Below are 21,070 nucleotides of genomic sequence, written 5' to 3' on the forward strand. Positions count from 1 at the left end.
GCCAGACGAAATAATAATTAAGTAGCTTTATCAGATGTGAGTTAAACCAATTGATTATAGTAGCGAGCCCCGTCGTCTTGCACTTAAATTTAAATACCCAAATTTGAATTCACCTATAAAAAAAAAACTATATAGCTCTAGCCAAGTGCACCCAGAAATTAAAGCAAGCTAGCTAACATTCCCATGCAAGCAAAACTCTAGCTAGCTTATTTCACAAGTACCAAAATTAAACTAAATCATATTTTATTATCTAGTAGCTAGCAGGGTAGTGTTTGAAAATGATGATGCACACCACCATCACACCATATACTAAACAAATCCGAGCATATAACTTTTGAAAAGGGTTTTAGGATCTTCACTCCATCGGCATATGATCAATATAATAATATTAATATGGGTATGTTAGTGTGTTACGTACATCTCAATCTCGTAAAAAGCCAACAAAAGAACCATTTCAGTATGTTCATCATATTCATATATAAGATTTTAGTAATATTCTCTGTGTACAAATTAGAATATTTACAGGTCTGTATATGCGAAAATGTCGAATTGCTTCCACAACGTGCTTCCCATAAATATAATAGGTAGATAGAAAGCTTGGCACTTATGCGCTTGCACTTTGGGTGGCACCTAACATGGGAGGGGAGATTGGATTCAACACCTACGTCTTAAAAGGTTAAAACTTTGCTCTTTTTGGTCCAAGATAAACTCCAAAAAGGTCTCATATTTTAATCATCTAGTAATAGAATTTATGCTCATTGTAATCCCACTACCCTTTCAAATTTGGCGACAAAAAGAAAATGTAAAGGTGTCTAATTAGAGGTCTTAATTATTTAATTAATTGTTATAATAATGTTCCTCACAAACTATAGCTTGTTTAATGGGTCAATCCTCCGTACTCCATGTTGAACCAAACCACGTGCCACTCTTACCCTAATTCTATATATACATATATTTATCGAATTAATGGAGATGATCATGAATGCGACTTTCTTAATTATATATAAAATTTCTGAGTACGAGAGTTATTATAGTCCAGATAATGCTATAGCTGAAAAAGGAGGCACCGTTTATAGCTAGTGGGGTGTGCGTCATTTTCTTTATCTTATTGCTACTTCAAAATCGTAGCAGTTAATCAAAAGAAAGAACAAAGACATCACAATGGAATTGATAAGAACAATGTCCTTAACTCGCAGAAGAATCGTTAATAATGGAAAGTAAATTTGACCACTCTTTGCTTCACTATCTTCACCAAAATTACAATGTGGTATGTGGTGGATGTGGCAATTAATTTGCAAGGCTCGATTGTCTTTTACGAAAGACAATGCTTGGTGGGCTCGTAATTGAGAGGGCCAGAATCATTTATGGGGAGAAACACCTCTCATATGTTTCTCCATATAATCACTTGAAGTGATTTAGGTGATTCTGACGAAAAACACCTCCTATGTGCTTCTCCATAAAATCACTTAAAATCACTTAAAGTGATTCTCCATAGAAATGATTATTGACCTATTCAGAATTACTCCCAAACAGTGCTTTCAAGATACATCAATATTTACTTAAAATTTGTACCCCATTTACAGATAATTTATCAAAGCAACACAAGGAACGTATGTTCTGGGAATTAAGGTGTATATCTTGAGCACAATTTGGGGAACCCTAGATGCCTAAATACTTGTTGGACGTCTACTAAAAACGACATGTTTACACACAAAATTGAAGTGTTGGGCCACCCCATTTTTGCTAATATGTACAAAACTTATGAACAAAATGTACAAAACTTATGAGGACATTTCTTGTGGAAGCACTTACACACATGTTTTTCCAATTAGCCATAAACTATAAAAAAAAAATTTGTACGCATTTCAAATCAGACGTACGGTAATTATTATGTTGAACAAACCGTGAGTGATAAACTCCTCAGTCGAGTTTAAATTTGTGTCCAAATTTAACAGATCCTATTAATGGTGTGTATTAATAATTGTACTTGGTTTCAAGACATAGCAAAGAAACAAAGAAGTGCACTTCACGCATTAAAGCTTATACCCTAACCCTAGCTAGTTTCTAAAACTAGACGTTACATGAACAAATAGTGTACATTCTCTGGTCCAGGCATAATGGATCATGCCGACATAATGATTTTATTAGAAGTTAATGTGAGAATGCGAAAGTGAAATTGTCCTACATGAAAAACTAACAAAATTTAAAACGACTTATAAGGAGTTGGGCTACTCCCTCATTGCTAATTAATCTTGGAGTGAAACCTCAACTTTCTTAATTTAATATAAAATCAATGTACGGCCGATGAGCACATTGGTGCGATAAGGTTAGGTCCATGGCCAGTAACATAATAGATGATGTATAAGAAAGTTGATCTTTTACGAATGAATTTTTACGACTGTTCCCATTTTATTTCTTTGATCTTTTACGAATGAATTTTTACCAAAAAAACAAGAAAAGAAAAAGAAGAAACACACACACAAATAGACAGATAATATGCAATCTTCCAAATGAAACATAATGCAGTGCTGTAAACGTGTCTTTTCTACACAAATAATATTGGGAAAACTGCGGTGGTCCAAACGACTTCAGGATCTACAATATTCTGTGTCCTGCTGCTGTACATCAAAGAAATTATTTAACTCGTAACAAAATATTGGACCAATCTTCAGCTTAAATACTTATTTAAGGCCTGCTTTGCGTGGCAGAGTCTGATCTTTGCCAGCAGCTTCAGCATAAAGAGTTTAAAGAATTGTGTTTACCTGACCACCGACGTGCATCTTTTTTCCCATCTTTACTGGAATTTTATAATACTTGAATTTAGTAGTAATTTGAAAGACTCAAAATTTACCACAATCATATAGAAACAAAGCAAAGGAAATGATTCTTATGTAATTGTTTAATGTTTATAAGTCGCCTTTGAAAGATAAAAAATACTCCTTTGCTTCATTCGTAAGGAAGAGCTTTTATACTGAAATATGCATATAGAGGTTTTTCTTTTTATATTTTTGATGAATTATTTTTGTACATGCATCAAATCGTGATTTGGATGAGGGACATTGACACGTGTGTATAAGTTTTTCTTTTTATATTTTTGATGAATTATTTTACACATGCGTCAAATCGTGATTTGCATGAAAAAAGAATATCTCCTATCCGGAGAAGTTAGATTATCTAGAGGAGGGTAGGTTAGTAATTTGGCTAGGGGAATGGTTGGAGAAAAGGCTTTATAGGCTGTGCGAAGAAAGGTTGCCAGTACACAAATCCACTTCCTTATTTCTTCCACCCTCTGACAAATCCACATGCTCATGTAGAGAGAGAGAGGCCCTGCCTGCCTCCAGACCCACCCATAATTTTGTCCACATGGAAATGGAGAGAAACATGAACAAACCACATCTGTGATCTGACCCACCCACCCATTCACATCTCTCAAACTCTCTTTCTTCCTCCTCATCTTAGCCTCTAAGTCTCTTTGGGAATTTTATATGCAGAAATGACTCATTTTTATATGACACTTGTTTCTTTTTCAGAACTTATGGTTTTCTAGTCGGTTTTTAATAGAGGAAGACCAAATTGCAAGATTAATTAAGAGTGTTGGGATCCCAACTCTCTGATACAATTTTATCTTTCTTCACTTCACCTGCTTTCTAAATGATAGATTTTGAAAATTGTGTCATGTTTAATAAACTTAGCTACTAAAACTCCTTCTCTCTCATATGCAATTATAATATAAAAGGTTATCACCAATTCTCATTCTTTGCCAATCTGGTATTGAGCACTGCATACATAATAAATACACCACAAACCTTCTTATGTGCTTGCCTTTCCTAGAAGGAGCCAAAAGACAAAGTATTCTTTTGTGCTGTGAGAGTGAGAAAACCCAAAAGAAAGAAAAAGAAAAGGGTAAAAAAAAAGACATTTCTTCTTGGGTTTGCAGAACTTAACCCTCTGGTGCAGTTGTATTTTGATTGATAGTCCTACTTTACTCCTTAGAAGGTGGGGCTGGTGGTGACTGTTGAGTGTTGGGGCCCTTCCCATATGTCTCTTTTGTTCCTTTTGGTTTTGCAGGGAGATATTGTCTGCCTTCTTCTGTAAAACCCAAAAAGAATTTATTTTTTTTATATATACACCATAAGGTATGGGACTTATTCTGGGCAACTAGTATGTTTTTTCTTATTTCTTGTTCTCTCATTCTTGAAGAAACTTCATTTTTTCTCAAGTTAAAATTTTTTTTTTTCTGCCAGGAGATTATTAATGTAGAGAAACCTCAATGCAGTCCTTTAAAGTCTTTTAACTAGCTACAAGAATAGTGACTTGAGAAAAACAAACTCAGACAAGCTCTGTTCTTTCTGGCTAGACATAAACTCCTCATTGTTCCTGAAACTATATGGTTTTTGAGTCTTCGAACATTCTTCAAACCCAATTATTTACAAACCTTTGGCTACCTGGAATTACAGAAATGGAAGCTCAAAGCTTGTAAGCTGTTAGATTGTGAAACTGAGGAAGAACAGGTGAAGTGAAGATGTCTGCAAAGATTTTGCACTCTCTAACAGATGAAAGCCCAGATTTCCATAAGCAAATTGGGTGCATGAGTGGAATTTTTCAGCTCTTTGATCGCCACCATTTCCTCGCCGGCCGGCGTATCAATGGCAACAGCCACAAGAGACTTCCTCCAGGTATTTATTCCCTCTGCCATTTTCACAAGTTCAGCATATATAGCTCAAAGAAGTTTAATAAACTGGTTCCTCAAAAACCATTGGTTTGTAATGAGAAGTTGGATTTTTGCAAAATTTAGCTCAGAACTTGTAAGAGTTTCGAATTTGATCAGTTTTCAGCAATATTTTTTACACAACCATCTGCAAATTGTTAAACAAGACGTATGCTTATATTATTAATGTGTTTATGGTTTCATAATGCATAATTTATGAACTGTTAATCGTATTTGCTTGTGTTTTTCATGCCATTCTCTCAACGATCAACATGTATAATATATTCTTTTCTTTTCTTTTTTCTTTTTCCAGGTGAGAATGGCAACCACGCAGTAGAGCGCAAAAACACATTGCCGAAAGCTACAGTAAGAATTCAGCGCTTAATTACATTAGTGGATTTAACTTTTCAATAGAAGCCTTAATCTTTTGATCAGATTGAAAGAGAAGGATTCCTTATATGCAATTTGCAATTGCAGGATAAAAATCGAAAAAAGGTGGTGAAAGAGAAACACAGAAACTCCACAGAATCATCAAGAACTACTGTTTCTTCTTCTTCTTGTTCATCTAGCTTCTCATCCCTTGAATATAAAAAAGCAGCTGAGCAAGAACCATCTTTGTCCAGCCAAACCATTTCAAATGAGGAACACACTCGGGACCTATCCATGAACCAACCAAATGCTTCAATGCACCTGCGCCGGCAATCCTTTGATATGCAAGATCTTGTCAAAGACTCGACCTACAGAGAAGCCAGAGGCATTTCAGTTAAACCTGCCGGTAAAGATGGAGTCGGTCATACATTGAAATACATAGACTCTCCCAGGCCTTCATCACAACCAAAATTTGTAAAGCCAAGGGTTTCTGGCGTTAACGACTCATTTCAAGCTCCTGCTAAGCTTCGGCAAGCACCTTGGAGTTCCAATGAAGAGAAGGATGGTTGCATGCGCTTGGTACCAAAAGATGCTAGGAGGTTCTCTTATGATGGAAGAGAAACGCGAGATACATCAAAATCCACCATAAAACTGAAAGAACTCCCAAGGCTTTCTTTGGACAGCAAAGAACGTTCCATAAGGAGGGGTTGTAATCCAGAAATAAAATCAAACTACTTCTGCAAGGATCTGCAGAGGGAGGATGGGAACTGCAATAAAGTGCTTGACCTGCAGCTTGAACCTGGAAGTTCTAACAGACCATGCAATGTTGTTGCAAAGTTGATGGGACTGGATCTGTCAGATTCAGTGTCAACCACTGTTAGTCCATTAAGGTTGATTAATACCTGCATATCTGATAGATCAGACCCCTTCTCCAGATCTGCAAGAGCAACCAACGAAAACAAGCCAGATCTTTTGTCTGGGGTATTCCTTGGGAAAACACAGAAAGACTTCACCTCCCCCAAGAGGAGAAGTACTGATTCAGTCATGAAGCCGGCCTCAAATTCTAAGTTTCCAATTGAAACAGCTCCTTGGAGGCAGCCCCTCGGAAGCAAAGGTTCTCAGCGATCAGCTTCCAAGTATCAAGAAGAACCTACAAAAACCCCAAAATCAGCATCTTCAGTATATGGTGAAATGGAGAAAAGGCTAGCAAATCTTGAGTTTAAAAAATCAGGAAAGGATCTCAGAGCTCTTAAGCAAATACTTGAAGCAATGCAGAAAACTAAAGAAATGTTAGATGACAGAAAGGATCAAGCTTCAAATGTTGCATCTCAAATAAGCAACAAAAGCATTTTTTCTGACAGCAGAGAATCAGCAAGCCAGAGAAATCTACAAGGCAACATGTCAGTTCCTGCCAAAGCCAAGGGTTCCCAATCTCCAAAGAGTCATAAGTCACCGATCATCATGAAACCAGCTAAACTCATCGAGAAAACCCACAGCTCTGCTTCCACAGTGAATTCCATGGACGACACATTAGGTCTTCGGAGGCTTCGGACTAGTGACCCTGGTGATAATAGAAAAGGATTGGTTGACAAAAAACCAGCCAAAGATCTGACTCCAAAGACCAATCATGTCAAAGATCCTTTCAATCGACGCCTTTGTTCCACTGATAATAATTCCAACACAAGAACTGTGAAACCCCTACAGAAACCAAAGGTGTCCCAAAATATGAGGGAAGCGATCCCCACCAGCTCAAGTAGGAGTTCAGGAATCACAAGCCCAAGACTGCAACAGAGAAAACTTGGATTGGAGAAGCAATCTCCTCCAAGCACTCCATCATCAAATTCAAGCATGACCAGAAGGGAACACACTAGGCAGTCATTTGAAGCAAACACCCCAGGTAAAAAACTTGAGCAAAAGTCTCCCAGTTTGCATCAAAGTAATGCGCAATTGAGGGAGACTAGCACCAACACGAGAGATATGAGTCATCGAGATGATGCCACTTCTCAGCAATCAGAGAGTAACATCAGCTTGGCCTCACATACAGACACAGAAGTCACAATAATTCATCAATCAGATAGGACAAAACACATGCACTTCAACCGGCATAGCCAAAAACAAAAGGTAAGGGTGTCCCGGTTCTCATTCATACCTGTAATTATTTGCTTATCTGGGTTGACAGGTTTCTTTTTTCTTTCACAGAGCCCAGCGGTGGGGTTGAGTGATGATAGGTCAATGGGAGAACCTGGGAAAGCTTCCTCTGAACAACCAAGTCCTGTCTCTGTTCTTGATTCTACATTCTACCGGGATGACTCGCCATCTCCAGTGAAGAAGATATCAAATTCCTTTAAAGGTAAAGTTCTTGTGCAATTGAGACCTTGTGTATAGTATAAAACATGCAAGACTCCTTTAAATTAAATTTCCTCAAATTTCTTGCTACAGACGATGAAGCACAAAATCTTGATGTAGTGGAGTACGACCCCATGGACATAGCTCTGTTATCACACAACACGATGCCCAGTCTTCGGGTCGAAATTGATCATACAACGTTAGAGAACCTGAAGCACCTGATTCAGAATCATGGACGCATGAGCAGCACACATGGGGAGTCCATCCTGGGTCCTTTCTGTGACAGCACAAATCCAGACCACATGTACATTTCAGATATATTGCTGGCATCAGGTATTCTAACGTATCTTGAATCTGCCTGGACAACCATTGAGCTCGACACATTTGACCACCTGATCAACCCTCATTTGTTCCTTGCACTGGAAGAAATCAGGACAAATACAAAGCCTTTTGATGATGGAAAAATATGCAAAGCGATTCTCCAATACAAACCTGACGACAAAATTCAAAGAAAACTAGTATTTGATGTGGTTAATGAATTTCTAATTCAAAAACTAGTGGTGGAAGACTCTTTCAAGCAGTGGTTCTCACCACACAAGCTTGCAGAAGGGAAACCAAGAGGCCAGCAGCTTTTCAGAGAATTATGTTCAGAGGTTGATCAGCTACAAAGAAACAATTTGACTGGCAGCCTAGATGACGAGGGTGATAGTTTGAGAAACATCTTGTTGGAGGATTTCATGGATCAGGCAAAGAATTGGACAGAGTGTGACAGTGAAATTCCAGGTGTAGTGTTGGATGTTGAGCGGTTGATATTTAAAGATTTGATAACTGAAATTGTGAGTGATGATGCAGTTGGCCTGCATCGTTGGTCTGGTGGGTATTGCAGGCAACTCTTCTCTGAGAGGGGGCTTTGGTAGCGTTGATTCAAAAATTCAAATGGTAGCCTAGATGACGAGGATGACAGTTTGTGAAACACCTTGTGGGAAGATTTCATGCATCAATCAAGGCATTGGACTGACTCTAATGGTTAAATTCCAGGTTTGGTGTTGGATGTCAAGTGGTTAATCTCTAAAGACTGATTGAAGTTGTGAGAGGTGATGAAGCTGAGCTGCATGGTTGGTCTGGTAGGCACTGCAAGCTTGCCAAGAAGGGGTTCTGATAGCATTGATTTTCTTTAATAAATAATTCTTATGCAATCTTACTCATTCCCTCATAGTCTTTTTCTTTTTCTAATTTTTTTTCTTCCAGATTTTGTTAGGAAAAAAGGAGGGGAGGAGGATTTTATTTTAGCTTATCTTCTGTAAAGTCATAATAACTATTGGGTAGAAATTAAGCTATTCTCAAACATGTAAATCTTTGATAGAGGCTAATGACAAACATGTAAACATACAATCATAGTGTATGCATCTTTCCCTTCCAAATTTCTCATGCACGATTTATTCAGAAGGAAAAGACATTTAACAATTCATTACTCTACGGTCTACCCGTAGGATACTGAGTAAATGAACCAAAATATTACACCAAACATAGATTTTGACTTTTTTGGAGACACATATATAAAGCAACAAATTACACAAACGGTTAGGAGTAACATTTGTGCACTCATTCAGACAAATATCATAAAAGAACAAAAACAAGGGAGAAAAGAATTTCAATTAGAAAGAATCATTAACTGGGTCTATCACAGCAACTGGCACTAACATACCTCAGAAACTTGTTAAAGTGGGAAAATTCCCTCCAGAACTTTGTAATATCCATTCTATAATGCCCATATGCAGACAACAGTATGCGAGCCAGCTTCCATTGCCAGTTTCCTAAACAAGTGTACAAAATTCTAATAAAAAACAACCTAATTTACAACTGAGCAAGCTCCTGTGAGTTTTCCATGGAATTCTTTAGAATTTTCTCAGCCCTCTTGTTCTTTTCATCCTTCTCATTTTCCCTTCCAAATCCAGGATAATTTTTCTGAAAACCCTTGTTATGTGGGCTTGAATGTAACATAGTACTAAACGACGTCTTTGCAATTCCAATCTTAAATTGAACAGTTGGTCTCCTGCTCAAAAGAATCTCTTTATGTTCCTCCTGTGATTCACACGAGCTGCACTTCATTGCTTCAATAGCTGGAGCAAAGGTCTCCAACACTGAAGAACACTTCTCTGTGACATGGTTCTCAGCAACAAGTTTTTCCACTGTTGCTTCACTTGAAAGTTTAGCTGGAATAGCAACATGAGATACTTCTGTCTCCCCATATTGCAAAGGTGCAGCAAGAAAAGGGTTACTTTCTCTTGCTTGTTTTGCCTTATCAGCATCCCCAGGGTCAATAGATGGTCCCTCCAACCCATTGCATACCAGCCTCCGCTGCAAATTGAATAGAGACCGCTCCACATTTCTCTGTTTTTTTTTCTGCTCAATCATATCAGTGTGAAGTTCTCTAGCTCTCTCATTGGATATTGGTGATTGAACATGTGTATGGGGTTCAGGAAATGCAGGCAACCAAATAGGTATATGCTCTCCAGGTGTCTCTACCCCACTTTGCCAAAAACTCGGAGTGAGCTTGCGGTCCTTAACAACTGGGAATTGAGGAATAGAGTAGGAAAATGGAATATGCTCAGTTTCAACAACATACTGAGCAATTTCCCTAACCGTCCCTGAACTTGCAAGACAATGATCAACATCTGAAGCACCTGCAAACCCCTGCGCCAAGCCCAAATCTTCCAACCCTTGAATGATATCAAAAACATTACCATCCATTCTGCCAGATAAATTAGCATAGAAATGTGCCGTCTTTCCAATGTTGTGAATGTAGTGAACAGCAACATCCGACAGTGTTTCAAGAGCAGACAACTGGAAAGTCTGAAACCCCACTATTTCACATACTTGTGCTACTGCAATCTTGGCAATAGCTCGTGCAAAATCATCACCGCTCGATTTTCTCTGTGTTCTATTGTCTTGTTCATGTTCTCTTCCACTCTCCCCACCTCCATCGCTCATATTCAACCCCTCATATCAGGCCACCCGACGCGGTATATTTAAAACCAACATTCTAGGTGAAAACCCCACAAACCCCAAATTATTTACCCACAAAGCTTCATCAACCACTCACTTATGCCTCTGTTTCTTTCCTAAGAAAATGCAAGAAAAACCAACATAAGATTAAAACTCATATCCGTACACAGCCAAAACAACCCAAAAAGAAAAGAACGAAAATTGGAAATGGAACTTTACTGAGCTAGTTGGGTTCGCTACAAAGATTTGATTTGTTCTTTCTTTTAGAAACCTTGTCTCAGTAAAGGGAGAAAACAATTAACGCATGGAACTGCTTAGCCGTTATAAATTATAAAAGGGCGCACCCCAAAAAAAACTACAAACATAAATCGAAAATTAAATTTTTCTGAGTTTTCTCAGCGAACAAACTGGAAGAACGAATCAAACCCTAAAAATGATCACTTGGAACTGAATCAACCAATTGAACCGATAAAAAAGAAAGAAGACGGGAATTATAAAGAAAGAAACTTTGGGATGGAGGCTTACCGGCGAAGTCTAGGGCTTTGCAATCTAATTGAGACGCATTGGCCAAGTAGAGGTCGAGCTCAGAGATGCAGCGGCGCTCGAAACGCCATTCCCTCCGAATTGAAAACGACCGAAGAAACCGTTTCTAGAAAAGAAACGTTAGAGATGAAAATATTTGAGTTTGGATTGGGCTTAAACCCTCTGGATCGAGAGAGAGAGAGAGAGAGAGAGCGAGCGAGAGGTACAAGGTTTGAGTTGAACGGGAGTTGGGAGTTGGGAGCTTGGAGTTGTAGGAAAGGAAATGATTGTTTGTAACGACCTACGAACGGGAAGAAGGGAATAGAATACGAGAGAGACTTGAAAACCGTTGCTCTTGGTTGACACCTGTCCCGCATGGCATTGGTCTGGTGGTGGTACCTACCTAAGTTGCACGCCTTGTCGTTTTTAGTGATATTAGTACCCAAGAAATTGACGACAAGTAGTGTCAGGGACGGATCCGGGATTTTAAAATGGGGTGGACTAAATTTAGGTACTAAGTAAATAGAAAACTTAACAATACCATGTGATTTCATTGATAAAATATATATATATATATATATACAGAAATTCTCTTATGCGGACATCCGGACGTTATTATCGTGCGGACGCTGTGTATTTTGTACTACCCCTCTCTGTTTTCTTGCTTATTTACAATAGGATCCGCACGATAATAACGTGCGGACATCCGGATAAGAGAATAACTGTATATATATATATATATATATATATATATATATATATATATATATATATATATATATATAAAGCAAAAGGTAGAAAATGGTGAAACATTCAAAATGTCAGAAAATGCACTTGGTTAATGCAAACATTAATAATTGAAATTATTAATTAAATGAGGATAATATGGTAAATTCACATTTTTTTATATTTTAAAAAAGAAAATTAAAAGAAAAATCAGATAATGAATCCTATTTTTATGGAACATAACTACCCATTATCTTTTTTAATTCTAAAATAAATTTAATTTTTTTTTTTATAAAAGTCTCTCGCAGGAGCGGAAGAGCATGCGGAAAAGCTAGTATATATATATAGCAAGAACAATAAAATCAATTACAAATCCTATTTGATAATTCATAACTCATAAACTAAAACTGATGCCCCAATTGCAAATCCTAATTGATACTTCATAAACTCCAAAAAAATTCCTCAAATTAAAGCATCAAGAAATTGAGAGAAGCTTACATGGCGAATATAGAAACTTGGTTCACTTGAATTAAGTCTTGAAGGTGAGTGCAGCAACAACAAGAGCGTTTTTTTTTTTTTCCTCTACATGCAAGGGTAGGGTGGTGCTTCTACTTCTTTTCTTTTTTTTTTTTTTTTTTTCTTCTACATGCTGTGTGTGAGTTATTTTATTTTTTCTCTTTTTTTTTATTTTATGCTGTGCTGTGTGTGAGTTCCCCCACACCCCATCTAGATGAGGTTAGGTTATTTAAATTGGAAAAAAGAAGCCACTTGGGCTATAGCCCGGGCACCCCCTCCCCCCCTTCCTTTTTCTTTTTATTGACTTTGAGGCTAGATTATGGGTGAGCCTAGGATTTTAATTTTTTTTACTGGAAAAAAGAAGCCACCTGGGCTATAGCCCAGGTTTGCCAAACTATAGGTCCGTCCCTGAGTAGTATATCAGGTATAATCTTCCATTAGTAAATGAATTGGACTTGCACATTTTGGAAGCCTCTCTCACGTTTTACTAAGTAAATGGTTTCGTTATAGCCTAGAGGTTTCAAGATAACAGCAATGATATCTACCATGACACATGCACCAGCTTCTTACCATGTGATGTTAAGGTGTGATTATTTGCAGAAGTTATGATAAGTGTTATGTGCGATTTCTATTGTTAATTGAATACTTTCACGAGCACATAAACGATTGACTTTAACACAATTTTTGTGTCAAGTAACATTTTGCGTACGTGGAGCAATATATGGCTTGTAATTAGTAACATTGTGTTGGTCAAGTCAAGATGAGTTCGTGCCATTCATGTATACAACTAATATTATTAGACAATTTCGACAAATTTTTTATTATAAATATTATTAGACAAAATTAAGTCTATATTAATATTAATTGTTGGTTCCATCATAAGCTATATCAAAATTCCCTTATAATGAAATGTTCAAATAAATCAAAAAGGTCCTCATTTGAGAAAAAAAGATTCAAAACAAAACTACGACTTTCTTTTAAGGGGACAAATATGTGAAAAAATAGAAGACCTTTTCTATTAAGGCGGGCGATAACACTGTCACGGATGCTACTCGAACCCAAAACTTTTCCTTAAGGGAGCAATTGCTCCAATATATACTCTAGGGTAGAAGTTGAAAACTTGGGTGCGTGTGTTTGGATTTTGGATTAGGGATTTTTTGAATTCACTGTCACTATATATATACATATGCCCCATGCATATGTCAACTATAGCAATAGTAACATCTGCAGATAGTAAGTTACTTTGGCAGAAATATGATGAGGCTTCACCTCTTTCTCTTTGCTCGATTATTATTGCCCCAACTGCATGCAACAACTTCCTGCCGTTCCCTGTAAAGTGATGTATATGTCTATATGCATATATAGGTAAAACGAATTCAGCAGACAGCACTTGCAGTACTTACTATAGTACCACTGCTGTTCAATCATCTTGGCCTTATTGTAGCTTAAAATGCATTGCTCAGTTTCAAGGCCACAAATTAGAATCAACTATATCAGATTCAAACTGTTCTGATTCTAATTAATTATTTTTGTTAATGATCTTTACTATTCCTTAATTCATCAAGGACCTAATTCTCTGCAGAAAACTACAAATGAATTCTCCAAGTCCTAAGGTACAGAAGCAGGCATCCATAGGACACAGCACAGATGAGAAGACAACAAACTCTCAAAACACTTATACCAGCAAAGCAATTGTACATAAGTTCTTCATTTTCTTTTTTCTTTTTTCCCTCTACATATTCAAACCAGCGTGAGATTCCTTCCATATATATTTATGTGATATTGATGCTGTTGGATCTTGTGTACGTGATGTTGACAGTACTGTTCTCAAACATCTTTCTCATACGTCTCACTCTAGGTCGTTAATTAATTAAAGCCTGTGCCTCTCTTCTTCCCTTTACCTTCTTCTCCATCAGAAGAAGCTTCAACTCTGACGTACCCCCTATTCATTCCAGAGACTCCATCCTTTAATTTCATGTTTGCGCGATATCTAGCTAGCGGAAAGATAAAGAAAACAAATTGTGTCTCTCTTTGTTGCTCTCATTATTTCTAGGGTTTTAAATCTTTGTTTGCAGCTGCTAGCTAGATAGAACAATGCATCATATAATCTCATGAGTGTTTAATAATCATCCCCAAACATAGAAAAAGAAGATAATAATCCCAAACTATAATTTTTTTAATTCTCACTTCAATGAACATAGCACGCACAGAGATTTAAATACAATAATCTACTGAAAATGAGTTATGAACAGAAGGGTAGCGTCTCACCATACCAAATTCCATTCATATATATAGCAGCCAATGCTTCGAATTAACGGCCGAAACCTCTATTTTTTTTAAAATATAATTTAATTGCAAATTTGAATGCCATATAACAATATAAAGCAAACTTAAGTAGGAAATCAAAACAAATATCTTTAATCTGAAATGAACATTAAGAAGACTGACTGAAATCTGACAAGTATCGTAGGATGTGTTCCTGTACCTTTGCCTGCGCTCCCTAGCTATAGCTAGCCTAGCTCCCAATTTCAAAAGAATCTGAGCCATATGCTTTGTTTCTTACAAAAGGAAAGCTAGCTTTTCACGACTCTTGGAATTAATTGCATGATGTGCATCATCTAGAAGGAGACTCCTGGTCTGTATTTGGCTGATGATGATCGATTCCAGTAGTGTTGTTTGAAGAACGCACAAGCTTAGTCATCATGCTCAAATGGGGTGCTCTCAGGGTCTGGCTATTAGGGTATAGAGTTGGTGAAAGAGAATTGGGCAAGAGGTTCTGTGAAGTACTGCTTGAGCTTAACATATGCATGTGGTTGAATTGTCTCGGATCGATCTCTGCTGCAGCCGCAGCATTATGTGAAGGGAAATAAGATTGTGTTGTAGATAAAGACAATGTGGAGGGCAACGAGACGACGTTAATGAAGTTGTGGAGATCTGCAGTTTGGGATGGGAATCCATGGCTTCCTAATTGAGATAGTGTGAAATTTGAAGGCTGATTATGATCCCAATTATGGTAAGCATAAGGCATGGCATTATTGACAAGACCTGGAAAGAATGGATGGTTGGTGCTAATTCTGGTTAAGAAGTTGTTTGATGATGAATTACCATCAACAGTTCCTTCTTCCTTTTGGTCTGATCCAGTGCTTATATCTTTCTGATTTTCTTCTTCCTCCTCATTTGTTGTGTCTCTTGCAATTTCTTTTGATTTCCCTCTCCAAATAGCATCCGAATTTGTGCTCCAAAAATGTGATCTGGCCGGTGCAATTCCACCACTAGGACCTTCTCCATTATCATGAGATAATTGGGCATGAGCATGGGTTTGGACACCATGAGATGAAGTGAGGACTAATGATGGGTGATTTAGGCCGAAATTCCCAGATGGTGGCAGCGGCAGCGGAGGAAGTTCATCAATTTCGTGCTTCGCGGCGTCAAGCAACCAATCGACAACTTTGCTAGGCTGGTTAAGACCAAGCCTTTCTTGAAGGTCATACAACTGTATAGCAGTGGGTACGGAAAGCCTCACCCGCCGATCTCGAAGCCCTTTTACGGTGCAAACCTTGCTGTGCCTGTCCTTTCCTCCAAAAGCTCTGGACACACGCACAATCCTTGGATCCTTCAACCTTAGCCATGGTGTCGATGGACGCGACAAATCATTAGCTTTTGTTGAGAATTTATTGGCTTGATCATCACGGCTTGAATTGCCTGCTGCTTCTTGTAAATCTGCTTCATTGGGACTCTTAATCATCTTATGTACTCTCTCGTCATTGGTCAACTACTGGAAGATTTCATCTTTTCAGGTCAAGATAATATGACTGATGAGATTTCTATTCTCTCTCTCTTATCAACTTTGCTTCATGACATGCTTCTCCTCTTCTCCAAGTACATGTTCTGATCATAATCTGCTTCACCATGAATCACCAAAGAAAAAAAATTCAAAGAAAAGTGTAGAATTGCTTCATCTACGAAATCCAAAGAAGCTTAAGAGAAAAATAGATCCATAAGCCATGGAAATGTTTATTCAAGTTCTCCCAAACAAAGTAACATTAATTTCTCACAAATTAATCGAATTGGGTAATTATCAAGTGACAAATATATGCAGCTAGGTATGTGATGTTTATATATATATATATATAATTATGAAAGTAAAATTTACCCAACTTACATGAAAGTAAACATTTTCTGCTTCTTGTTTTGCAGACCAGTTTTTGGTGCTTGAGCACTAGACATATGACCAAGAAAGGCGCAGTGGTTTTGATTTGCTCTATCTCTGTCTGTCTTGTTCAAGCTATAAATTGCCTTGTAAATTTGGTAGAGCACCACTAATAACTCAACCAAGCGGCCGTCTACAACATTGAAGACTAAAATATTCTACAGCTGTGTGGAGAATGAGAATAAAAACTTGTTGAAGAAGAAGTAGAGAAAGAGAAAGAGAGAGAGAGAGAGAGAGAGAGAGAGAGAGCCCCGGAGAAGAAGAAGAACAAAAAAGGAGGGCGCCGGAATTCCACCGACCATGCTCTAAGGAAAGATAAAGCAGTGGCGCATACAGTGCCACGTGGCACACTCGCCCTCAACTCGAATAAAATGTGGGTGCAGCTAGCTACTAGTCGATATCTCATCATTTTCTCATCACGCATGCATAATGTTAAGTAATCAATCATTTTGACAAAGTAACGATTATTAATTTGGAGTAATCTTAAATTCTCTAGTCAGATGCTAAAACCACGTTATAAATATATATATGTATATGACACGTTTTTAGGCGACACATAGAGAGTATTACACATTAAAAATCAAAATTAGAAAATTAAATTGGGGACCATGCTGCACATTCGAAAGTGGTGAGTCGAGCTTTATCTTCAAGTAACAAAAGGCTTAGATATATCCCTTTCACATGCACGCCTATGGTACTAAGAAAGATGAACATGTTCATGTGGGCAAACCCTTACTAGATTGAAGATTTCTTCCCATATCCAAATAATATATGTGGTCCAATTTTGTCGATCGATAGCATGTGTCACATGTCGAACAGTCTAACTATATGTTATGTTGCGTGAGTATTCCCAATCTTACATAATCAAATATGGCATAATTAAGTGAGTAGATAGTGAGAGTGGAGCAAAAAGTTCGGATTAAATTAGAAAGATATATAGCATAGGCTACAAAAAGTTGTGGTGTATATAGTGTTAAGCATTAACATGTGTATGATAAGGTACTTAAGACAATGAGAAGCTACCTTATAGTCTTATAGATGAGGGACCAATACATGCATTTGCTTTTAAAAGACCCACTGAGTGAGTAATGAGAAGAAGGAATAGGACCACACAACTTTTTTCTTGCAGAGAGATATGCACGGAGTAATTCAAGATTTGAGGACCTTGCAGCTGACACACTCTATCTACCAGCCGTAATATAATCAAATTGAATTCATTCATTTCTCTTTTCAAAACCCCCAATTCAACCATTGGATTTAATGATCACCATCATTCATCCTTTTCTTTTATTATGAATTATTAGTTTCCTACCCTACATGTGAAATATGTGTGTATATATATATATATATATATATATATATATATCAGAACTTCAAAACCCTAGTTGCAGCCGTCCATCAGAAAGTGACCTAGGAAAAGCAAGCAATACAATATAAATTGAACTGGATAGAAACCCTAATTAATTACATCTTCCCGAAAGTTAAACTGAGAACACTAACTAACAAGAAAGTAGTAACCTTTTAAAGTTTTGTCCATATATATACAACTAGTTCTGAATTCTCAGCTGAAGAGTTTCTGTTGAGAGGGGAAAATTAAACAGAGAGAGGCACTGCTTCTTCTTTTGCAGGGGAAGAAAGAGACGGGACAGAAAAGTTTAGGGTTTTCGTCTGTGTGTTTGGAAAGAGCCCTAATCAAACAGGCAGTGGCGGGCATCTCAAGGTCGGGCACAGTAGACAGTACTGGCTCTACTGAGAGAGTTTCACAAATTGACTATATAAAGAGCGTTGGCCCCAATAAATGGTCCCCGGATTCCAGACACAAGTCTTCTGTCACCTCCCGACTCATCACCCTCAACCCTTCTCAATAACATAATCTACCAGCAATATGTTAATTATGTGCGCATCTCACTAACTATATTCCTTAATCCAAATATTCTAATCGGTCCGTATATGTATGATTAATTAAGACACTAATTCAACAATTAATATCAACAAGAGTATATCACCACTAAAGTATAACGGGCGGCCGAATGTGAGTATTAGTTACAACCATAATATCCTATAATCCTACTCTGTTATTAAGATTAACTCGTTTAAGGTTGGAGTGTAATTATATATATTTTTTCTTTACTTCTTTCCTGATTTGACAATACAGAATAATTTTTATGAAGGTACAAATACGACGCTCTTTTGTGTTAGGGACATTCCAGCAATGTGGTTACATCTATTTCCTATTTTTTGTACTTTTGTAGTGAATAAGAGCACCCCTTGTGTTCCTGTCTCTCATGTTTGGGTTTTGGATAGTATTGGTTATTTTCAGTGCTATCTTTTGTACACTCTTATAATGCTTTTTATTTTTAATAAGCATCTATTCGAACAAAAAAAAAATAAAAAAATGTACCCCTTCGAGTCTAATGAGTTATTAACTTAAGGGCTTTTTATATCTAGATCCAAAACGATTAGCTGTCATTGGGATTAGTCCTCGCGTTTTTGGTTTTAGATCTAGGTCCTTTGACATTTATTACTTTTTTTGGTTGTGTTGATTTTACCCTTTGAGGTAAATAAGGAAAACACATTGAAAATCTAAATTTAATGCATTATTTCCTTGTAATTGAATTTCCAAAATTTCAATTTTGAATTCTTTCCTTGATAATATTCCTAATATATGGATAAAATACAATTTAATCAATAAAAAGTAAATACCCACATATTATACCAATTGATTAGGCAAGCACCAATATTAAATTATGCAATTGACACACAGGTAAATAGTTTTATTATTAGCAACGAAAAATATTTAGTGATAAATCGTGTTACCTATAAGTTAGGAACATAAATTAGAAGACTACCTATAAGTCAGATACAAAAATAGACAAAATAAAATTGTATGTTACTTGTAAAAAAATAAAGGTAAATAAAATACTATTACACTTTGTCGAAAATTTGAAAAAACCTATATATATATATACCTATGCAATAGGCAATATGACATAAATGACTATTACCCGATTCAAGTCATAAGGGGCGACAATGGAACAAAAAATAATTTTAAAAATAAAATAATAAAAATATTACATCATAAAATATTTTAAAATAAATGTAATTCTATGTGACACAAAAGTCAAAAGACTTAGATCAAAGTCACAAAATCTGAAGATTAAACCCAACTTCTCAATAGGAATTTGGATGTATATCAACTTTTCTATTAACTTATTAGAGACCGGTAACTTATTAATTTTACAGATAGGGCATAATCAGTAATGCTTAGCAGTCCTAATTAAAAGCCCACGTATCTACTAAAGGGGCTGTTGACAGTAGGAAACCCTAAACCCGTTAGGAACAACTATGGGCCCATGACACCAGTTAGATAATTACATATTAGCCCTAAAGGGTGAAGAACGAAGTGGCCCAAGTAGATGATAGATCGGTAATTTTATTTTTTCTTCTTTTTGGGGTGGACTCGGTTATGAGATTCTAAATGGGAAAAAAGAAAAGAAAAAGTTATGAGATTCTAAAACAATCCAATCACTGACACAAAATTCTACATATTAAAATTTGTACTGTTCATATCAACAACTCCCATACAAAGCACGGACAACTATCCCTCCATTACCACGATTTAGAGTTTCTGTTATTGCAATATCAAGGCATGATTTACAATTTATCTTAGAAAGGTGTCTTGCACATCGAACCATACCATAAAGCTTAATCGTGTTTGATACTCTTATCGTCCCCATGCAGGGGCGGTCCTACCCTAAGGGCAGGGTAGGCAGCCGCCTACTCTATTTTTTGCCAAATCAAATATTACCCAATACTTAATATAATTATATCTCTTCTGTTTACTCAATTATATCTTTTCTGCTTACTCAACCCCAACCAACTCAAATGTTTCCCTCCCTTAACAAAAACAATAGCCCAGCCCATTCAAACTTTCTCATTTAACAAAAACAATAAAAGCAATATCAACTCAAATGCTCTAGCCCAGCCGACATTCTCCACTCCAACCCCATGGGCCATGCCCACTTATATTATACTTCAAAAAAATAAAAAGAGCAAAGCAAACCCAATTGATTTCAATTGACGGTCCCCACTTCTTCTCCCTTGAGCAAATTGGTTGGCTGCGTAAAGGATTATGCATATTTGAGGGTAAGGCTCATTACATCCCCTGATTAGGTGTATATTTTTTTATTTTTAAGCATAAAATTCACTCGTACCGTCGAGTTTTTAAGGTAAGTTTCACCTACTTGGCTTTTGAATTCTGAATCCGCCACTAGTCCCACAAGCATACAACATTCCACTAGTAACCTTAGATCGTAATTTAGCCAACAACTCATGCGCCCTAGATTGAATCAATATTGCATCATTAATGAACCGTCACATAAATCGCGTTATCTGTGTCACTTATACCAAAGAAATTTGTATCCAAGTTTTTTAAGAGGCATCCTACCATTCAAATTATAGCTCCTTTATTGAGAGAACACCGCTTACGAAGCTCTCGGCCTGCTATATACTAAGACAGGTTTTGCATGATGAGTAGTCCTTGTATCTTTTAATAGAATTCCAACACTCCGCTTGCCCATACATAAAAGGATTTTCTTTTTATGTTGTCAAGTTAGAAGTGGTCTTGGCCACTCTAATTTGGTATCCTACATTAGGAATTTTTGTAG

The 21,070-nt window shown here is 36.9% G+C and overlaps 3 protein-coding genes across 5 annotated transcripts; 1 reads left to right on the top strand and 2 right to left on the bottom strand.

Annotated features, from left to right (window-relative positions):
* The first annotated feature begins 3,287 nt into the window (after positions 1-3,287).
* LOC110772173 (protein LONGIFOLIA 1) lies at positions 3,288-8,768 on the top strand. Of its 2 annotated transcripts, none has more exons than XM_021976584.2 (6): positions 3,288-4,136; positions 4,245-4,676; positions 5,022-5,074; positions 5,186-7,198; positions 7,277-7,427; positions 7,517-8,768. In XM_021976584.2, exons 2-6 carry the CDS (start codon positions 4,523-4,525, stop codon positions 8,338-8,340), a joined length of 3,195 nt encoding a protein of 1,064 aa, XP_021832276.2. In that variant the 5' UTR covers positions 3,288-4,136; positions 4,245-4,522; the 3' UTR covers positions 8,341-8,768. The 2 variants fall into 2 exon arrangements, with proteins under 2 accessions (XP_021832276.2, XP_088106387.1); XM_088250261.1 differs by having other exon boundaries at positions 4,458-4,676.
* On the bottom strand, positions 5,082-11,268 carry LOC110772174 (transcription initiation factor TFIID subunit 8). 2 transcript variants are annotated; one of them, XM_088250263.1, is made up of 3 exons: positions 10,955-11,268; positions 9,129-10,545; positions 5,082-6,227 (listed from the first exon to the last, which is right to left on the bottom strand). In XM_088250263.1, the coding sequence occupies exon 2, from the start codon at positions 10,412-10,414 to the stop codon at positions 9,278-9,280; it is 1,137 nt and encodes a 378-aa protein (XP_088106389.1). In that variant the 5' UTR covers positions 10,415-10,545; positions 10,955-11,268; the 3' UTR covers positions 5,082-6,227; positions 9,129-9,277. The 2 variants fall into 2 exon arrangements, with proteins under 2 accessions (XP_088106389.1, XP_088106388.1); XM_088250262.1 differs by having other exon boundaries at positions 7,227-10,545.
* Positions 11,269-14,450: 3,182 nt separating this feature from the next.
* Positions 14,451-16,686, bottom strand: LOC110772167 (uncharacterized). The gene is made up of 2 exons (XM_021976579.2): positions 16,356-16,686; positions 14,451-16,092 (listed from the first exon to the last, which is right to left on the bottom strand). Exon 2 carries the CDS (start codon positions 15,936-15,938, stop codon positions 14,808-14,810), a length of 1,131 nt encoding a protein of 376 aa, XP_021832271.1. The 5' UTR covers positions 15,939-16,092; positions 16,356-16,686; the 3' UTR covers positions 14,451-14,807.
* Positions 16,687-21,070: the final 4,384 nt, after the last annotated feature.

The sequence above is a fragment of the Prunus avium genome, chromosome 3 (genome assembly GCF_965620075.1).
Source record: "Prunus avium chromosome 3, drPruAviu1.hap1.1, whole genome shotgun sequence".
NCBI classification, from domain to species: domain Eukaryota; kingdom Viridiplantae; phylum Streptophyta; class Magnoliopsida; order Rosales; family Rosaceae; genus Prunus; species Prunus avium.

Bases quoted from the DNA above. Each gene is read 5' to 3' on its own strand.
- LOC110772174 (XM_088250263.1), bottom strand. From the start codon at position 10,414: ATGAGCGATGGAGGTGGGGAGAGTGGAAGAGAACATGAACAAGACAAT.
- LOC110772173 (XM_021976584.2), top strand. From the start codon at position 4,523: ATGTCTGCAAAGATTTTGCACTCTCTAACAGATGAAAGCCCAGATTTC. The intron at 4,677-5,021 runs GTATTTATTCCC...TTCTTTTTCCAG, and splicing joins CCACAAGAGACTTCCTCCAG to GTGAGAATGGCAACCACGCA. The intron at 5,075-5,185 runs GTAAGAATTCAG...TTGCAATTGCAG, and splicing joins ACACATTGCCGAAAGCTACA to GATAAAAATCGAAAAAAGGT.
- LOC110772167 (XM_021976579.2), bottom strand. From the start codon at position 15,938: ATGATTAAGAGTCCCAATGAAGCAGATTTACAAGAAGCAGCAGGCAAT.